Source organism: Apium graveolens, chromosome 2 (assembly GCF_009905375.1).
Source record: "Apium graveolens cultivar Ventura chromosome 2, ASM990537v1, whole genome shotgun sequence".
Taxonomy (NCBI): Eukaryota; Viridiplantae; Streptophyta; class Magnoliopsida; order Apiales; family Apiaceae; genus Apium; species Apium graveolens.
This window is the reverse complement of record NC_133648.1, coordinates 309,133,457-309,155,649: the sequence shown is the minus strand read 5'-3', so window position 1 is coordinate 309,155,649 and position 22,193 is coordinate 309,133,457. Positions and strand designations below refer to the sequence as shown.

Sequence of the window (22,193 nt, the reverse complement as noted above, 5' to 3'; positions counted from 1 at the left end):
AGGTTTTCGAGAGCTTCGTTTTGGTATGTTGCACGCCCGAATCGAAGTTCGATAACGCCTTCGTTTGTACGATTGATTCTCAATAACGTAACGTTTTTAGGGTATTTCTCTGTATTTCTTATATGTTTACTGATTGATTATGATTTTACGAATAAAATGAAATAATAAAAGGGCTATATATATTTATGGAATATTGGTTTGTGTTAGATCGTTTTGGATCGATAAATTAGTTACTTAGCCGGTAAGTAACTGCAAAAACGATCCGATTTAATACCTGTATTGGGTAATTATCCCAACCGGGCTTTTTATAAAATAATTTATACGAAAATAATGTAATAGTATCCCGTCTTTCGAGAATACGGGTTTTGTGGATATATCGAAATAACTATCGTATCGAAAATTGTACGCCGGGACGCGTACGGGTCAAACCGTAATCTGGATTGAAAAAGTTAAAAGACGGAAAATGTCCGGAATTACCAGATAAGGTTAGGAAGGAGTTTTCGGAAGAGTTTCGGGTTGTAAAAACATAAAAACAGTTGAGGTTGGACGATTTCCGGTAATTATGCAGAAAATAATTATTAAATCTGTAAATCATTATAAAATCATATATCCATCCAAAAATTACCAGAAAAATATCACAATTATTTATATTTTATTCTAGACATATTAAAATTAACATAATCACATTTAGTCACATATATACATCTATTTTTCAATATCAATCAACAGATAATTCACCAAAAATCGCCTAATAATCATATAATAATGATTTATTGATAAAATAATTACACGCGATATCCCTGATATTACAGCTAGATTACAAATAAATAAAAACAAACACTAGCTTCCAACAGCTAGATTACAAATAAATAAAAACAAACACTAGCTTCTTGCCATTATTTTCTCAAGCATTTTTGAATGAGCTTTCTGCCGAGCCTCATTCATTTTACTAGTATTTGCCAAAATGACTTGCAAATCCATCTCAATTTGTTTTGCTTCAATTTTTTTTTCCCGAGTCTCAATTTCTTTTTGCTTAGTGTTATTTAATGCTTCCATTACGTTCAACTTTCTATATGCACTTGCATTTAATGCTTCCAACTCCTCAACTGCTTTTGTTGTTCTTGCATTCACTACTAGAAATAGTGCCTACGACATCACCCCTTTAAAATCAGTTAGAAATGTCACCGATGTTAAAAGCAGTTTTAACATCGGTCGCTTCAAAACCGATGTTAAAGATGTTGTAAGACATCAGTATCTTAACCAACCGATGTCTATAATCATTTTTAAAAGAAATAAAAAAGGACTGGTTCTTTCTTTCCCCCGCTAATACACCTAAAAATTCCCCCTAACCAAAAATTTTATTTTCAGTTTTCCCCCTTAACCAAAACCGTTTCCCCCCTCTCTTACTCATTCTCTCTTCTCTCTCTCTCTCTCTCATTCTCTATTCTCTCTTCTCTCTCACTATCTCGTCTCTCATTCTCTCTTCTCTCAGTCTCTCTTCTCTCTCATCTCTCATTGTCTCTCTTCTCAATCACTCTCTCTAAACCTAACTATACCCCTATTTGTAGAAACCTTTATTTACACTCGATTAATTCCTAAATCGAGCTCGATTGGTGCTAAATAATATTGAAAGAAGTTGGGTCTACTCGATTTGTGTGAGAAAATTAAGTTTATATTATTTTCAAATTTTATGTTTTTATTTTAATAGAGTTTTGTTTACAGGTCTCTGGAGCTTTGTTAGTGTTGAAAGAAGTTGGGTTTGCTTGTTTATGTAAGATTAACTTCTAATCTACTCGATTAAAAGTTGGTGTATGTATTGTTAATCTTGAAAGAAGTTGGGTTTACAGATCTATATAAGCTGTACTGGTGGCCTTGTTATTGTTACTACTATATATGATGATTGACTAAATGAGTGGTTGATTTTACAGGATGATTATGCGGATGAAGATGACGAGTACGAGACTAAATTCAAAAAATAAACCATTGCTTTTTTTTTCTTAGCTACGTGAGTTGTATATATGATCGACTAGTTTATTTAGATCATTATATATTGCACTCTGTGTTAATTATTTCTGCAGTTTTGCTTGAGTATAGTAACTCCTTCTAAATTCATTATTTTACCGTCGGTGTAGATTCTACAAGTGGTTTTCAGAGGTAATTTCCCGTAGCCTATTATATGATTTTTCTACTTGTCCATGTTACATTGGATTTGTAGTTGATTTTAGATTATTTCCAAACAGGGAAAAGAGAAGGGGCAATGGCTTAACAATCTCCAGTATAAGGTATCTGGTCTTAGCAACAGACAGTATGAGCATTTTAACAAGGTGTGAAGTAAATGCCTATAGATTAAAAAAAAGATTCTATTTCATATCACTTGTATGATTCCACTTAATGGTTTTTAATTTCTGAATTATAGATTGTAAAGGATGTGGATGACGACCTTGCAGAGCAGGGTACGTAAATCTAAAGACTTTCTCTTTCTTTTGGTTTTAGGTTAAATATATTGATAATGTTGGGTTCATTAGAGATGCCTAGGACTGCTTGTGTGTCGTATCTTGTTAACTTCCATTGTTAATTTTTTTGTATATTTTGATCTAACACTCGTTATCTTCTTTTCACCATTTGCAGGTGCCAAGCGGCTTGTTCCAGTGGGCATGGGAGATGATGATCAATGCATTGAGAATGACTTTACAACATGTATTACAACTTTAGCAATATGATATCACAATAGGTTAAATAGATTGAGTTTTGTTATACTATTGAATGTAAGCTTGATTACCTTAACAAAGTAATGTCAATTTAGGCGAGCGTTGGTGTGGCCTGAGCTAGACCAGTTGCTTCGGGATGAAGAGGATGGAGTTGCTGCCACTCCTTACACTGCTGTTGTATTAGAATATCGGGTGGTCTTTCATGATCAAACCGATTCATCTTTGTTGGATAGAATTTTTAGTATGTCAAATGGACATGCTAGTTATGATGTTCAACATCCTTGCAGGTATCTTAATATTGATTCGGATTTTTATCTTGCTTTTTAATATTTGATATTTTTAGAGTCCCATTATCCTAATTTATGATTATATGATATTTTATGGGTGTAGAGCTAATGTATCTGTGAAAAGAGAGCTGCATACCCTTAAATCTGATCGATCTTGCACTCATCTGGAATTTGACATTTCCCACACCGGTCTCACGTAAATATATTTCCTTATCTAGTCATATTACAGTTTGTCGTTAACAGAAATACATATTTTTACTTGCCTTTTATTTAGGTTGGAAACTGAGTCATTTTCCTACTTAAATGCAAAGAAGAACGGTCAAAAAGCATGATTTTACAGAAAGATTAACAGTTATGTATTTACATACTCAAATATGAGACATGTGATCATGTTGGAGGCTCCCTGCACACTGAGGCAGAGGATAGAACACTACTTAGCGGAGGCTCCCTGCTACCTCTTTTTCCACCTTGCATTTTGAGGCACGCACTGATCAAATATGCAGATCTTTTAAGGCATATGTTACACTCATTCGCTCTTTCGCTTACTGTTTTACTGATTTCCTACCAAGAAGGCATATGTTACACTCATCAATGGATGTTAATATAATCATAGTGTTTTAAAATATCTAGTCTACTTCAACAAACCTTGGCTAGTTATATTAATAAACGATTAGTCATAAGTTTACATATATTATTGATTAATAATAATTCTTCTAAAGTTTGTTTATTATTATATTCACATGACAGTATTTATGTAGCAATATTGTACTTCACGCACCTTATCATCCTTTCACAGATGCATATGACTATGTTTTTTACATTATACAGGATTGCTCCATCAAGAATTAATGTTACTTATGCATTGGTTAATGAGAGAACTCCTGCAGGACGAATCCACAAAGGCGTCTGTTCAACTTGGATGAAGGTAATTTTTTAACCCATGTACTGATGAAGTTGGTAATTACTTAAGAGGGGTTTTGTTAATGTGGAGGTTTAAATAACATAATAAATTTAACTCTATTCTTTGCAATAAAAAAAGCTAGCTTTCTTTTATCTAGATCTCGGTGTTCCAATGTAGCAAACAGAGATTTTTTCTATTAAATGCTTAATTATTTCAGAATAAATAAAGTTCATTTGATTATCCAATCCCTTGAATTCTTCTTTCTTTTTCTCTGGTTCTTGCTTTATAACAATTGCATGCTTCCCTGCTTTTTTGTGCACGTACTCAACTAGCTTTGCGGGATCAAATACTCTTTGACTATCACTTGTGAGCCCTTCAGATCTGTGTCCGCAATCTCAATCCCCGTGAATCAATAAAAACAACTTAACTGATATGATATAACCTACTAACAATCTCCGATCAGTGGACTTGGTAATTTAGTAGCAGTATCCATAGAGTCGGTAACTTAAAATGGCAGACCTTGCGTAAAAATTGCTAATAATGTAAAATTTAGTTAATAACACCTAACAAAATTAAAAAATAAGATGAATTTCTGATTGAAAATAACAAGATGGATGATCGATTTTATAATAGAAAAACAAAACAAAAAAAATCAATGGAACATCAAGAAGTGGTTATTTTATTCTAGTTGAAGAATATACAGATTGCGATGCACTTTTAATTTAATATGCAATCATATAAGCCTTTTTAACAAATTTTATACCACAGTGCTCTTTTTAGCTAAGATGGAAGAGAAAAGGGATTAACAATAGAAAAGGGAACGAAAAGTAGAAAATTAGAAATTAGACTGATAAGAAATCATGAATCACCTTTCATTCGTTCAATACGTTTCTTGATCTCTTGAGTACAAGCTTCACAATGCATGTGTACTTTTAAAACCACTGTAATTATCTAAGGATGCAGTCACTATTACAAAACAATTACTTAAAAAAGTGTAGATCCCATAAGGAATCCCAAGTACTACGATCAAATATGCCCCCACATTGAGAAGTGAGAACCAACAAACTAGGAAAAAAACAGAGAGTTAACAATGGTAACAAAATGCAATGATTAATAATTTGCAACTCGTAACCTCTTTTTTCTCTGGCAGTTTAGGAATGTCTTTCTCCTCGGGGTTTTTTGTGTTCTTCCGCTGGTGGAGGGATTGGAAAAAGAAGCTCAACATGCCGGTGACTCTTACGCTGAACCCTGGCTAACACTTTAAGTGGATATGTCTTCTCACCTTTCACCATAACCTTATAAGTCTTTCTATTAAATGTTAACACTTATGATTCTTTCCATTTATAGAATGTTGTGCCATTGGAGGAAAACTATGATTGCAGCTGGGCACCCATCTTCGTTAGACAGTCTAATTTTAAGCTTCCATCTGGTTCTAAAGTGCCTATTATTATGATTGGTCCTGGCACTGGATTAGCCCCTTTTAGGGGATTCATTCAGGCCAGAAAGTGCAGAAAAATTGATAGTTGTAAGTTTGTTTATTTTTATTATGAACACCAAACAACTATATTTGGGAAATTAGCTTGTCATCATCCATCTGCAAGAATGATGCTACTAATCATTTTTAATGTATCCTATAAACAGTTAAGCTGACAGTTCAGTAGTGTTTAAGATTTAACATTTAGGAAATTATCTATAAACAAGAAACTAGCTAAAGCAACTAATCATGTATTCGTATGTGGTCAGTGATTAATACTAGACTTAGCTTTTAAATATACGTTCAACATTTGTGAAGTAAATAATTTGTAACATTTTCTTATACTTGTATCCTATCAGCATTCACTTCATGTCTGTACTTTGTTAATTATAAAGACAAGCTCAAGAGGGAGCTGTACGTGATGCTACCAACTTTGCTTCAGCTGATACTATTTATGGTTCAACAACATATCCATCCGGGGAGAATTTCTTGGGGAATGCGACTTTAGTGAGCTAGATAGGTTAGGAATGTGATTGTAAGTAGATAGTTTTTGATGTTGATGTAGATGTAGATATAGAAATATGTTGGTTGAATGCTGATATATAAGTTTTTTGGCATATATTTGTTCTCATTTAAGATTGTTTTTTTTATTAATATAGCTTTTATTTTAATTAAAGAGTACGATATATCTTGGATAGATATAACATCATTTAATTATAATTAAATGATGTTAAAAATAAGCAAAACACAACAATTATGACAGGAAAAATGATGTAAGTATGAACTTTCACATCGCTAACCTAAGTGAAACTGATGTAATATGCCATATTTAACATCGCTAACATAATTGAAATCGATATGATATGCCATATTTAACATCGGTTCTATGTAGCAACCGATGTATTATTCAAAGTAAGACATCATTTCTTTTAAGAATCTGATGTCTATCAGTTTAATGTTCTTCCTTGTTATATGTTTATAGTGCTTCTTAACCTCCTATTTACCATTTTTCACATTCTAGTTTTAACATGTTATTAAAAAAAGGGCTAATTATACATCAGTTTGATAAGAAAAACCGATGTCTATGTACATCTTTAACATCGGCTAAAAACCGATATTAAAGACCCCTACCTTTCTCTACACATGCGAAGACATCGGTTTGAAAAAAAGAAGACATCGGTTTATAACCGATGTCTAAGGGCACTTTTCTAGTAGTGATTCCCTTTCCCCTTCATTTTAGCTGTTTTCACTTCCATAGGATGAACCGAATATTCAACAACATTCTCACTTGTTGGTGTATCATTATTTACTGATGATGAGTAGGCTCCAGAAGAGCTTAATTTAGTTCTTTTCGAGCTTTCAGTAGTTGAAGGAGTCCTCCACTTGGGTTGTCCTTGAAGCTGAAAATAATGTGGTTCAAAGTTGGACTTCTTCTTGTACGTAGTTGTATGGAGTGAATGAGCTGCACCAATTATGTTGCTCAAGTTTGAACCACTTCCGACTTGTTTCTGGGCCTTTTTAAAACACTTTTCATATTTATGAGCACCTTCATTTATTCGTTGCCACTTTTTTATTATAGCCACAACTCCTCTTTTGATGACACCAGGATTTTCTTCTACACAATATTGCTGAATTTGTTCCCAAAACCCATCAGCTTTTTGATCTGTACCAACCAGTGGGTCAATTGATACATTTAAACATGCACTTATTAAGAGTTTATCTTCAACCCACTTCCACTGCCCAATATTTTCTATTATATCTTCGATTTCCTCGTAATCATCATTAAGATCAATAAATTTTGCATTATTAAATGCAGGCACTTTTGAATGTGGAGAATTTTGAGTAGGTGATTGTTGGGTTTTAAATTGTGGATTTGAAAATGGAGGAAATGGAAATTGATAAGGATAATTTTGAGGATATGGAAAAGGAAATTGAGAATTTTGAGAATGTGGAAATTGATATTAAGAATTCGGGATTTGAGGATTTAAATCAAAATTTTGTGCATTTGGAAAAAAAGGATTTGGATATGGAATTGAGGCTTTGAATTTTGAGAATTTGTAGGGGGAGTGTTATTTGGATTTATCTTTTAATCTAATTTTTTGGAGAAATAGGGAGTATGAATAATAAGAGTGTGAAAATTATGTATATATAGAGCTACAAATATTACAGTGACTAACATATATGTTACAAAATAGTAACGTTATAATTTATAACGTTAGACTACTTTTATGTACATGTTAGTTTTTTTCAGTTTTGACAAAAACATATTAATAAAATAATAAAAAGTAAGCAAATGGTCATGGCCAGTATAGAGGTCACGCCCTCTTTTTTTCCAAATGCTCCAATGAGGTGAAAGTTGAAGCCCATGACCATTTTGAGTGTCCCGAGACAGCAAGCGGCCTGCATTGCAACTGCTCTTAGATACCCCCTAATCCGCCTCTGCTCCTTCTGTGCCATTTTAAGCGGAGATATTTTTGTATGATATATTTTTATTTTATTTTATTTATATAAAAGTAGAAAACTATTTTATTATATAAAAACATAAAATTGAATATATAATATGTAGAAATATCTTTTTTCAGAACATTGAAATATGTAAAAAAAATCACATAAAAATGGGACGGATGGGACGATGGGAGTATGTTAAGCACATAACATGGCTCCATCACTTTTCTAGCATATTTTTACATTTAATTTAATAATGTGGTACATGCGTTCATTTCTTTCCAAAAGTGAAATGAAACGTCAGTTAATAATTTGGAGTTCTTGCAGTGATACCCATGTCAATTATGGATGACAATTTTATTTGATCCAACGGATATCCAATATGTTTTAATCTGTTTAAATTTATCCGAATTCAAATTTTTTAAATTTGGATTTAGATTTGAATCTTATTTTTAGATCCGAAAGAGTTTAGATCTGGATTTGGATCTCAGATGTACTAAACCGATACTCTACCCGAAATCCAAAATTCGTTTGAAACTTGATCCGAACCTGAAACTCGAAAAAAAAATTGATGACATATTCATATCCTAAATAATTTTATAACAATAAAACAAGATTTATATACATCAAATAATTAAATTTAATGTTTATAATCAAAATGTTGGATAATATATATAATTAAATTTACTATATCTAACGCTAATAATGAATTATATAAATATATTGAGTACTATTTTTTAGTTAAATAAATGAATATTCATAATTGATTCGAACCTTTGACCAACATTTAGGAATAAGTGATTTATTTATTAATTAACCCTAAGCTGAATATCAATTTAATTTTTATAATTATATTATTAATCAGTATATATTTAATTGAGAATAAAATCTTAAAATAGTATTAAACAATATGTACACCAGTAAATCAATATAACCATATATACGCAGTGTTCTAAAAATCGGCTGGTTAACAGATTAATCGGCCGATTAATCGGAGTTCGGCCAGATCCCTTCTGGATTAATAAAATATCGGGTCAAAGAGCGTTATTTTTAAATCGGTCAAAAGTCGGTCGATTCGGTCAAAAATCGGTCAGTTCGGTAAAAGGGTGAAAATTAATGAAATAAATATTTTTTTAAAGAAAAGTTAAAATTTAATAATAATACATTTATTTATATTGACTATCATATACCCCTAAATCATAATGTCCAATAATTGAATAAGTTTATTCAATTAAATTATTATTTCTTCCGAAAATTTACTCGATCGATTCATTCATTTCACAATCTCTTGTAATTGATTCGCCATGTAATTAATTTTAGCATATCACGAATTTATATCTAATTTATAGAGTAACGTTCGATGGAGACCACCTTTTTGTTGGGGACCACTTATGTTATGCAAATAAAATCTTGCATAAAAACATTACAAAACGTATTATTTTGAGAATTATGCTCTACAAAGATCATTATTTCATTCAAAATCTTGAATATCATATATGTACTGCATGTATAGCATTACAAAATATTTTATTCTACGAAACATTTAGTTTGCAGAGTATTTGTTCAGTTTGCAGAACGTACACATTTTACTTATTAAACTTAAAGGATCTTCGAAAATTTTAATGAATTAGTGATATTTGTAGAACATACTTCACAAAATAATATATTTTATAGTATTTTGATTACAAAATATAGGTGGTCTCCGAGGTCTCCGGTAAAATAGTGGTCTACATAGAACTTTATTCCTAATTTATATATAGTAGTTACTAACTTTCTAACCAATAAGTAGTGAGGTTTATTATTATGCATGAACTAACTACAAAAAGAATATGCATAAACCACTTAAATAATAAATATGAACTAATTATACGTGGTATTATTTTTGTAATTCTTATGAGAATTTAATAAAATTTAAGTAGAATTATATATTATTATTATTTAATTCATTAAATTCCTTCCTATTAATTTTCCGATTAATCAATTCGATTAATCATTAAAAGGTAACTCCACCGAACGATGTCGATTCTTGAATATTAGGAGATTGTATGTACCTATATTCTAAGTTAAATTAGTCTTAAATTTTTACAAAATAAGAAAGTTATATATTATTATATACAATATTCAAATCTCAATGTGGGAAAATGGCAGGTCCGTAGGTTACCTGAATTCTCTTTTTGTGCTAGTTACAGGCTTGAGGTGTTTGTCATCAATGTTGTCACACGCGCCAGTACTCTCTCTTTTCGCCTCCTATCAAGTGTTATAAACTGTTGGTATTTATCCAGAGGTTTGGTAAACCCGTGATTACAATTTGACATCATAGTTGTAAAATTCTCTAATTGGTACTATTCGATTTATGTACTGATTAGGGATTAATCAGTAAATTGGAAATTAATTGGAGGAATTAATCGGTAAAAAATCAGATATATTTAATTAATTAAATAATATTAATATATTTACCTTATTTGTTATGAAATATATAATTTAAAAATAATTTATAAATATAAATCAGATGTAAAAAATTAAATCGGTCAAATATTTTTTAAAAATTAATCAGAAATTAATCAAGAATTTTCAAAAAAATCAGGGATTTTTAGAACACTGTTTGACATGTGTAATCTCAAGGTTGAGGAAGCTAATTTTCAAATAACTTATCCATAGATATACTCTATCAATTTCATTTTTTAAGACAACTGAATCATATAAATTTTTTTACATATCATATATACATATTTGTCATAATGGTCATTATTTATTTTAGATGGTATCTTATGTTTTCTCACATGTTTCATTGGAGGAACATTTTTGTCATAATATGTGATATGGTCATTATTTATTTTAGATGGTATTTTATATTTTCTCACATGTTTTATTGGAGGAAGAAAAATTCTTTCAATTTCTAGTCTTTGACTCAACGATAATACAACTCCAAGCCAAACTAACAATTTTTGGGTAAAATAAGCACCATGTACAAAGCTACCTGACAAATTTTGTTAGGATAAATACACACAAATATAAAACCAAATATTGTAAAACACACACAAAATATATGACGTAAAAAACCCACGTTTCAACTTATATTATCAATCTAAATAATTATTAATAATACAATCAATCTTACCAAACGATATTCACTAACACGATACTTAAGCCAAACAATACTCAATCATATATCAAAAAAACATGACTAGGTGTAAACAAACAAAAACCGGACAAAAGAACCGCACCTAAAAAATTGAAACCGACAAAAACCAAAAAAACCGTAACCGAACTAAATCGAATCGATGGAACGGTTTGATAACGGTTACAGTTTTATCCTGTAATCGAACCAAAAAATCGAACTACTTATATAATTTATATAATTAAATAATAAATAATATAATCATATATAATATATAATTTAATATATAAGACCTAATATAGTTAGCTAAATCCTAGGGGAGGATGTTCAATACCTTTACCGCGTGTTAGGGGAGGATGTTCAATACCTTTACCGCGTGTTTAAGTTTTTTAGTCTAGCAACTCCCGATGCCCTCTCTATTTACTTCTATATATAAACTCCATGTAATTTTGTGATAATAGAAATTGTATAATTTTTTATTTTATTTTTTTAATTTGTGGTATTTTCAAAATTTTAATTATTAAATTTGTAAAATAGTTTTTAGTTAAAATAAAATCGATAAACGATTAACCTAACCGAAAAAACCGTTATGGACGGTTCGATTACGGTTAATAGGTGGAAACCGAACTGAACCGACACGTATGGTTCGGTAACGGTTTCTTATAAAACCGATCTGAATCGACCCGTGCACACTGCTAAACATGACTATGTATATATAGTCATCACAAACTTAACCACTAGAACTAATTACCTAATCTCATTATAATAATAATTGTCTACCCATACAATTATTACTCTGTCCAATTATGATAATAATTTTCTATCCATACAATTATTATCTAATTTAATTATGTTTTCTATTACCAAGCCTACTACGTATTGGGTTGAAACCCAACAACTTTAACAACTTTATGGTAATATACACAAACTAGTTTATAACCCGTGCGATGCATGGGTTACCTAGTTTATTATTATTTTATATATTAATATTATTGTTTTTCTAACAAAAATCAGAATTATGTATTTTTATAGATTTTTAATATGTTATCATATTAATTATAAAACAAAAATAATTCATACAAATTTATTTTTATAAAATTAAAAATAAGAAAGAGTTAAATGATTTTTGGATATAATTCTATCTTTTTATGTTAAATATGAAACAATAAAACTTTTGTTAGTAATAATTGTATGATCAGCTGTAATTTGGTCACTCAATTCCTAATTGTTAGATTTTATAAATTAAATTAATATTAACCATTAGGTATAATTATAATGCTAACATATTAGTTTAAGCTTGAGTTTCACCAACAATCTACATAATTTTAAATTAAAATATCTAATTGAAACGCATGACCGCATAACATATTTACTAAGACGAAAATTTAAAAAAAATTGTTAGTAGCCCGGGTGCTTGCAACTTGATTAATCAATTACTAACCGTTGATTTTTTTTAAAAAATATATGACCCGCTAAATCAAATTAATAATAAAATATTAAAATAATAATTATTTAGAAAAATCGAGCGGGTTATGGGCTAATAATAATTTATCACAAATAATTTGATGTTCTACTCATATAAAATTTGAATGATACATGATCTAAGCGTCATTAATGAATTTTTTTCTTTAATTTATTTTAAATAATAATTTCTTTGTAATTTAAATTTTAAGAAAATTACTGGAAGTAGAGTTGTTAAATACGGTTAGAGTTATATTCTATTTAAACATTATTGAGCAAGATTGAAGCTGTATATATAACTCGACAATGCTGATTTGTATAACTCAACATAAAACAAAGGACTTGAAAATAATCTATGTTCCACTAGAATCAGTACAAATTGTTTATTGGGCATATACGTGATGATCTTGGTAGCTACAGTGAAGAAGATGTTAACAGAGGTCCGTATGAAATTCATTAATATGTTCAGGCAACGGAGGAATAAGGTTGAAGTCATTCGAAATAATTTTTAAGATTAGTGTGAAGACCTCAAGGATTCTATGTGAAATTGATTGTATCTAATAGAAGACTTGACAATGATTTGACAAGATTATAAGTACGAAGACCTGAAAGCGGAATTAGTCATCTTTGAAACAGACCATTGCACTAGGTATCAGTGACATGCATGTCATCAAAGTCGGTAATTATTCAATTCTTTGTTAAATTATATATGGATAATAAATCTACGATTTGTTCTTGTGTGCTCTAGTTTGTATTAAAAAAATTAAACAGATCATTGTAGTTATGAAAGATATTTTCAAGAACACTAAATTTATTAGTTGTATATGATTTAATAAGAATATGAAGTAAATATAATGATAATAATAAGTTACAATTTATGATTAGATTAAGAACCGGGAGTATAACTATTTGTTTCAGGATCTTGTGAGTGGTTGAGATTGATATATTCCAAATATAGATTCTTTTTTATTTTTATTCAATATTATTCATATTAAAACTAAGTACATTCCTTTTATCCTCAATTATGTTCGTTCACCGCGTAATATTTGTTTTTACTCATCCAACTGCAGAACATTGCTTCATAATATTGTAAAATATTTAAACAAATGCTATTTAAAAAAATTGCATTTTAAATATCTTTTAAAAATTATTTAAATACCTCTCAAAGTTCTGTTCCAAAATATTAAAGTATTTATATTAATTTTATTTCAAAATATTTAAATAATTGTCTCAATTCTGTTTCAATATATTTGAATATTAGTTTTAGTGATTTTCAAAATTACTCGATTTACATATCAATTTAAAATATTTTTATTAATATGATTGTTAGGTTACACACACTGTAAAAAGGGGTTGAATACATTGTATAGCACAATTAAATCGAATTCAAAGAACACAAGTAACAGAAAACAAACTTTATTAAACTCTGTTACAATGTAGAACTGTCCTCTCTCAGTGATGAACAAATATCACGAGAGCTGCTAGGGTTACAATGAATAATATTCTCGATAATGATAACACATATAGTGTAAACCCTATATCTGTGTTTATATACTACACAGTTATAAGATAATCGCTAATTCATATGGAATATAATTCTACTTCCTAAAATATATCAATCATATATCTTTTCTTCCAGGTATTCCATTCTTCACAAAATTCCTTCTTCATGCATATTTCTTCTTACGTTTGTCTTGATCTTCTTTCCTTTCAATCAGCCGCCTTCCTTATCTGAAAGTTTCCTTTAAGTCCTGATATTATCTTCTGATAAATATCTCCTGAACCTTAAGTACTGATAAATTAAGTTCTGACTTCAGTATAAGTGCTGATTTCAGTTAAGTACTGATTTGTTTTGTTCAAGTAAGATCTGAAAACTAAATACAAATCATATTAGACATGACATATATATCTAACAATCTCCCCCAACTTGTAAATTAGCATAATATACAAGTTTAACAGATATTTGATGATGTCAAAAATATTAAGTACAAATGCATGAGAATTTGACTAGATAACTATAACTTACAGTCCTTAAAGCTTTACCAACTTTAACTTCTGATAACAACTTCAGTCTGTATACACATCAGAATTTGAGCAGTTTTAGATCTTGACTTGGCTTCACTTTCTGATCTCTTTGATGTCAGGAGTTGTTCTGAGATAGTTCGTTAACAAACATCTCTCAGCTTATCTGAGTCCATCAATCATCCTCCTTTTAGCATCTTTGAGTTTTGCAGTATCTTCACCAGTTTGGAAGATAGCATATCTAAGATCATTAATGTAATAACCCCAATTTTTGGAAATTTTTGAAACCATTATGAATAGTGTTTTTGCTGAATGAGAAAAATTTTCATGCCACGCTATGTAGGGGTTCTGTTATTGATCTTATGGAATATTATTAGTACTCTATGTGGTATATAAGTGTATGTAAAGATCGTCAGAATCCAATTCCGAACACTTTGATTTTCCCGGAAATCCAATAGATGCGGAAATAATGAATATAAGGTAACAGGATAAAAAGGATTTAAATTAAAGGATTATAAGAGAGGATCATAAAAGGAATACAATATATTGAGAAAGGTTAAGGGAACCTAAGTAATAAGATCCCGGGTATGATCCCTCAAACGATAATCGAAAACGAAAGTTAAGCGAACCGTATAACAGATCAGCGGTCATTAGGCAAACGATTAGGAAGTTAATCAAGGGGATTAGTGGGGATGATGTCATCCAACCAATAGAAATAGGACAAGGAGGGGAGGATGACATCATGAGGATGACACAAGCATGACATGGGAAGGAAGGAGGTGTGGTTGAATGAGAACCACACAAATTCAAGGGCAACAAGGTAATTGACTAAATCAAACACAAAAACAAAGCAACCAAGCCAAGTAAAATCATTTTCATCAAAATCAAAAAGAACCAAGGCTTGTTCTTGAAGAAGCTCTCGGCTTTTTACTATTCAAAAGAGCAAGAAATTCAAAATCAAAGATCCAAGCTTCCTAAATTGGTGAGTTAATTCCCTAATCATCTTCATGCTTAGTTAGGGCTATATCATGAGTTTAAGCCATCAATTTCTTCTCCATCTTCTCCATTTAATCAAAGAAGAAGACTATGAATAGTGTTTTCAAGTTTTTAACTTGAAGTTTTTCTTGTTTTCCTTGAAGATCCAAGCATTCCTAAGACTTCTCAAAGCTTCTTAAGGCTTCCTAGCTCCTCCCACCACTTCAAGGAAGGTATACCATCTCCAAACCCTATATTCCTATGTAGTATAAGATGATTTTGATTAGTAGAATGATATTGTAGCTTGTTGTTGTGATTAGAGTTTGGGAATTGAAATGGTAGTGAAATGGAATGGTAAATGTTGTGGTTTTGATTAAAAGAACTTAAGTATGGTTAAAGTTAAGCTTAGGCATAAGTATGAATGTTAAAATTGAATTGGTTGAGGTTGTTATGATGTGATAAGTATGGATGTTGGTTGTATGTTGGATTTGAGGTTGAATTGGGAGGGTTTTGAATGGTTTAAAATATTGGAAATCGCGTAAACATAGCCGTCGTAACGTCCGATTTTCTTTGGACTGTTTTTGTGCATAGCATTAGGACCCGAGAACCCCCTGCTAGATTATGACCATTGCCATTTTTAGATAGCTCATGTTACGAGCTTCGTTTTGATATATAGTTCGTTCGGTTCCGATGCACGGTTTAGGAGAAACGACCGTTTCAAGTAACGGCGTTTCGCGAACGAAACTTTTCCCCTCGCCTTACTTTGAAACATAGGTTAAAGACCAAAAAGGGTTAATTAATGCATGAAACATTTATGGTAAGTGTGTTAGGCAGTTGGTAAGACACTCGCGAAGGAATCGCCTTAAAACTCATAAAGGTTAAATTATTAAAAATGGTGGAGCCGAGGGTACCCGGGTGACTTAAGCAAATCAGTAAGCGCAAAACAAGCGTTAGAGTCTAAGTTAGTTAAAGTATAGATTTACAAGTGACTTTGGTTTAATTCCAACTTACTTGTTGTTTATAGGTTACCAGACTCGTCCCGAGTCTTTTATCATCCCAAGTCACTCAGGCAAGTTTTCTACCCGTTATACTGTTGTTGTGATGTAAATATATGTATATACATTATCTTGTGATAAGTGCATGATTGTTATTAGCAAATTTTGCGATATATTGGAGCATGCTGATATGGTATATATGCATGATTGTTTCGTAATCTGGTTATCTATCTGTTGATTTCAATGCTTATAGTTGCATAATACCTATGCTAGAGGATAGCGGTAACTTGCATATACCCTTAGTATAGGGACCCAAAGGTGAAAATATTTTCTAAAACCGGGAGTCGAGGATCCCGAGTAGATTTTGTATATATGGATATGGATATATATATATATATATATTTATATATATATGGTTATAGTTTTCCAAACTATTGATCGAATAAGGTTTATTCGATAACTTTTATTTATTTATTGAATATTATTTGAATATTCATTCGAGGGCTTATGACTCAGTTTATATTATTTAATGAATATTATTTGAATATTCATTTGAGGATGTATGACTCCGTTTATTTTATTTAATGAATATTATTTATAATATTCATTCGAGGTATTATGACTCCGCTTATTATTTAATAATATTCTTTATTTTATTAAAGAATAATGTTTCGATAATCAAACTTATTTTCGATTATTCAAATAAAGATAGTACTTTCGTATAAGTATATCTTTGGTTATTTAATATTCATTTCAAGTATGAGTTTTAAAACTTCTACTTCAATTATTTTTATAAAGATTATTCTTTACGGGAATATTATTTAAATAATAATATTCAGATATTTTCTAATATATCGGGACTGATTTATTTTCATAAATCAGCAGTACTCCAAACATTCTTAAAAATGTTTTCGAGTCTTCAAAATGATTTTTAAAGTTAGAGTGGACCCCAAGACTCATTTTTATATTTAAGATCTTCCTTTCAAAGGGGATTTAAATACTCGATCAAAACCTGGGGGATCCAGCTCTGTGGTGCATTTTACATTCGCAACGTGGTTGCTGTTTTGAGAAAACAAATGAATTGATTACTTACCCAACGTTCGGGAAGTAAGCCCATCTAATTGAGTCGGCATAAGCGACAGGCCGGGGTACGGTCTATCAAAGTGTAAGTGGCTGGGTGGCAGTCCATCAACGCGTGAGTGGCCGGGTAACGGTCTAGCGCGAGGTCCTAATGCGGCCAGGATGATGACCGGTGAGGAATTCATCCATCTACAGTAGAAAAGGTTACTTATTGGTATCTTTGCCTGATCAGCAAGATATCTGGTTTATGCCAAAATTCTTTTCCTTTCCAAAATTCATTGGATATTATAACTCTGTTCATACTTTACATGACAGAGATTTTCAGAAAATATATGAGATATATATATATATGGATATATATATCAGGACTTAATGAAGTATCTCGTAACTTCATTATTTACAATGATATTTCAAAGATTGAATCTATTCAAATCTTGTCTTGTAGTCTCATCTATGTGATGAACTTTTGAAACTAATTATAACTTGAACGGTGGTAGTTCAAGTAGTATTTGGGAAAGATATAAGTATATTGGGGTATCTTGTAACTTCATCTTTGAAACTTATATCTAATTAATAATTGTCTTATGAATGACAAAGAATTTCAGAAAAACGTTGAGACAAGGTTAGATATATGAGATCACCTTGCAACGATATTTTTTTATACAGTTATACACTGGGACTTTGTGTATATTATGCATGGAAGAGGACTTCCAATATTTTGAAAAGTATATATGTATATATATATATACTGAATATTTTGTGACTTCATCGCATTAAGATATCAACTTGGTTCATTTCTTTTGACCAAGACTTTCATGAGTACTATGAGAAGGCTCATATATTGTTAATCATTATACATATTATTTTGGTGGGCTTGCTGCTCACCCTTGCTTTCTTCTTTCATCACACAACATCAGATAGATAAGATGAACCGGACCAAGCTCCCGATTCGCAAGAGGTTAGGAGACGTTCCGCAGTTTTCTAGAAGCACTGATGCCGCCGTAGCTGAGGTAGGAACTACCAATAGGCTAGGCTTTCAACTTCTGATGTACCAGATTTATGTATATTTATGAATTGTAATAATGGAAAAAAAATGTAAATTTAGCCAGAAAACCTTTTAAGGTGTATTGGCAGATAATTGTGGAATATAAGGACTTGTGATTATTTTTTTGGATGTTCATCTCTGAGACTATAACGTGTGGTGTGTGTGTTTATTGTGGGGTCACAGTGCAGAGTAGTTGAGTAATTATTAAGATTGGATGTTATTAAGGGAAATGGAACTCATGACGACCCGGATCCCCGACCCCGGATCTGGGGGTGTTACAGAAATGGTATCAGAGCTAAGCGTTATAAACCTCAGAGATGATGTGACGTTAAGATAATAAGTTCACTAAGATAATAGTCGGGCTACCTAACGTAGCACTGACAGATAAAACCCTTACGGGAACCCTTATAAGTATCGTGATAGTAACATAGTTCGTTCTCGTATAGGGCAGCGGAGCACCGAACCTTGAGGTTCAGGAGCATCAACATGAGGATGTTTTATTACAAGTTGGAGATCAAATTGTGAATCCGATGGAGTACCCTAATGAGGGACCGGATGAGGTTCAGTTAGAGAATGTTGCGGTTGAGGATGTTATTCCGGAAAGGATTGTGGCTGAAGAGGATCTCATGGAGGATCCTGATGAGAATGAAGAGAGGACCGCTGAGGAACTGATGACCGTAGTCAGGGCGACTACCAGAGCAAGAATGGCCGCGAGGGTGGCACTAGAGGATGAAGAGTTAACAAGGGCACAAAGGTTAATGAGGGCAGAAGGAGTGGGGCCTTTCACAACACCAATTATACCAGTATCAGACCCTCTTCCAGAGGCTCCTGTAGACACCCATGAGGTTCCCCCAATTCCTGTTCCCTCCCCTGTACAGAGCCCAGCACATACTGAGGAAATGCCACCTTTATCCCCTGAACCATTGTCACCTGATACCGTGCTTGGTTATCCATTTGGATCTCCTGGGTCTGCACCACCTGCACCCCATGGACTGCTAGATGCTACCACTCAGGCTTCTCTTATCGCCGATTATTATATGACTTTGGGTGGCCTGTCTGAGGCCCGTAATGTTAGGAGTGATCTGTTGGATCGACTTACTGCACCAAGGATTGAGGGCGGGATACTTCCGGCAGGATTAGCGTATAGCATGGAAAGGATTGAGGCTACCACCCGTGTTACAGCTAGAGGCCATCTTGAGGGTCAGGTTGATCCGGCTCTACTTGCGACTATCTTAGACCTCATCACCTCTGTGATGGAGCAGGTTAGGGATGTCGTGCATGCTCGCATCTCTTAATCCATGGTAGTGTGTAGAGCCAGAGCAATCAAACAAGGGTTTCATGTAGCACCGCTTTTGGAGGATTAGCTTAAGTTATGAATGATTAGTTTTAATGATGAGATGACTATCTACGGTAGTACTTTTGGAATAGGAGCGATAAGTTCAAATGATGTAATCCTCTTTAATATGTTCAGTTGTTGTACCCTCGAACAAATGGTTATGTATATATTCGTTAATTTCAGTTCAGGTCAGTTTGTTTGTGATAAATCACATTGTTAATTGCTCTATTAACACTTAAGAGAGTGTCATGAAGTTTATCGAACTTAAGAATTCATAATTTGCAATCGTGCAAGGACTAAACGAGGGGAAGACTTAAGCAAAGTAAGTAAGACAAATATCCGGAGATTCTTAAAATTTTCCAAGTAATATGCCCCCACAAGGAAAAAGATTAAGCGCAAACCTGGAACGTGATAATCAGGGAGGTTGCAATTAAGATATAAAGAAACCGGAATATAATAAAGTGGAAAATGAAGATTTTAAATTAAAAGATGACTCCAATTATGGGGAGTAGGAAGAAATATTTAGACTAAGAAAGCAAAAGTCGAGCGAGATAAGGAGACCCGAGACGGTACTCCTATACGGAAATTCATGAACCTGTCTAAACAGAACTTATATTTTATTCCCAACCACCACCTTGAGGAAACAATGTGGTGTGAAATTCTTTCAGGACCTCTAAGTCGCTAAGCTCTCAGAGTTCCAAGGAACAAGCTGGCCCAGTCGAGGCAAGAGCCTGGCTAAAGGAAATATAGGAATCATTTGAGATTCTAAATGATGGACGAACCACAAAAGACTGTTTTTGTCACTTACCCTCCTAAGAGAGAGGCCACCCGCTGGTGAAAGACCAAGGAAGGCACGAAGCAAGAGATTATAATAAACTGATTTAAGTTCAGACAATTATTTTCAGGGAAAGTACTTCCCAAGGTATAGGAGGTAGTGTCAAAGCTTTGGAGCTAGAACAAGAGGCAGATGAGTATGATGAATTATGAATCTAAGTTGTAAAAGTTATCAAGATTCGTTCTGAGGACACGAATCCAGAATGACGGGATATTTGAAATCAATGCTTATGTTGTGTTAGTTCATGAAATAATGATAAGAGAAAGGAATATAAAGGCAATAGAGTTTGAGGAATGATAAGGAAGTTGGGTATGAGGAAACCCTAAAGACTCGTAGTAATAGAAATAGAAAAGTATGTAATCGTCAGGATGAGGGTGATTCACCATGAGTTAAAATTGATGGTTGAGGGCATAAGAGATACATATATATTATCCCCTGTAAGTTGGGAGGATTCGAAGAAACCTTGAGATAGTTCGAAGGATAAATAATGAGACGCGGATAGACTGAGGAGACAAGAAAGTAAGAAATTAAGAAAATTGGATGAAGGAAGTGACCTTCAAGAATGTGAAGTGTAAGACCGGTGGCTTGATACCCAGGAAGGGAGATGCCAGGTATGAAAGATATCCCAACATTGAGATGACTGTTGAGATAAACAACAAAAGTAAATAAGGATTTATTAAGAAGAAGTTCACGTTGAACACGACCAATATCTTCCAGATCATCCATGTGATCATTACCAAATCAGGAAAGAAAAGCGGATAACCATTTTTATCTTTTGGAGGCCATGCGGATTGACCTTAACTTGAATAAGGATGCTATTGTGAAATTCGGTATAGACTATCGAGGTGGAAATGATTGAATAAGATACCCTTATCAGGGATATATGACTTTATTTATCCATGGAAGGATGCTTGTACCTTTTTAAAGGTGGAATTAAGGATAGAACATCGGTAACTTAAAACGAATCCTAGGGGAATGCATAAAGGTTGGCATTTCACCCTTAATAGGGATAGTATGAGTTTTGACTAGTATGAATTGGAAAGGATTAAGGTAATAATAACCTTTAAGGATCAGTGGAGAAATTTTTCAGAAGTATATAGACAATGGTTCTAGTATTAGTAAATGGTATTTTGATATGCCCTGTATATAGGGAATACAGGAGGAACGATTGAAGGATAACCTTAGAGGTTTTACAAGGAGAAAGGAAATATTCGAAATTCTCAAGAATAAAAATGTTGATAAAGGAAATATGACATAATTATAATGATGCCAAGTGGGGCACGTGTTAAACCACGAGAAAGTATGGATCGAACCAGTAAAGGTCGAAATTATTCAGGGCAATTAGGACTTAAGATAAAAGATGTTCTAAGTATGATTGAGAGTTAGTCGTGACAGTGATTAACCTCTAAAGACTGAGGCAATAACTTATGGAAAAATGGTGATATTTTTTTTTACTCATCAGATTTTAAGGATTACATCTTCACAAAAGCAGTGATTGAAATAAGGTAGAA

At 32.3% G+C, this 22,193-nt stretch overlaps 2 protein-coding genes and 1 long non-coding RNA gene across 4 annotated transcripts; 2 read left to right on the top strand and 1 right to left on the bottom strand.

Annotated features, from left to right (window-relative positions):
• Nucleotides 1-1,470: 1,470 nt before the first annotated feature.
• LOC141706377 (uncharacterized) lies at nt 1,471-2,324 on the top strand. Its single transcript, XR_012568801.1, has 3 exons — nt 1,471-1,771; nt 1,929-2,154; nt 2,241-2,324. It is a non-coding gene; the product is annotated as an uncharacterized LOC141706377 (long non-coding RNA).
• Nucleotides 2,325-2,644: 320 nt separating this feature from the next.
• On the top strand, nt 2,645-5,522 carry LOC141706376 (NADPH--cytochrome P450 reductase 1-like). Of its 2 annotated transcripts, none has more exons than XM_074509147.1 (4): nt 2,645-2,697; nt 2,804-2,995; nt 3,824-3,920; nt 5,047-5,522. In XM_074509147.1, coding segments are annotated over exons 1-4 (405 nt in total). In that variant the 5' UTR covers nt 2,645-2,695; the 3' UTR covers nt 5,161-5,522. The 2 variants fall into 2 exon arrangements, with proteins under 2 accessions (XP_074365248.1, XP_074365249.1); XM_074509148.1 differs by lacking the exons at nt 3,824-3,920; nt 5,047-5,522 and adding exons at nt 3,099-3,191; nt 3,270-3,564.
• Nucleotides 5,523-6,578: 1,056 nt separating this feature from the next.
• LOC141703185 (glutathione S-transferase T3-like) lies at nt 6,579-7,827 on the bottom strand. The gene is made up of 2 exons (XM_074506775.1): nt 7,761-7,827; nt 6,579-7,189 (listed from the first exon to the last, which is right to left on the bottom strand). The coding sequence occupies exons 1-2, from the start codon at nt 7,825-7,827 to the stop codon at nt 6,579-6,581; spliced, it is 678 nt and encodes a 225-aa protein (XP_074362876.1).
• Between the last annotated feature and the right edge of the window lie 14,366 nt (nt 7,828-22,193).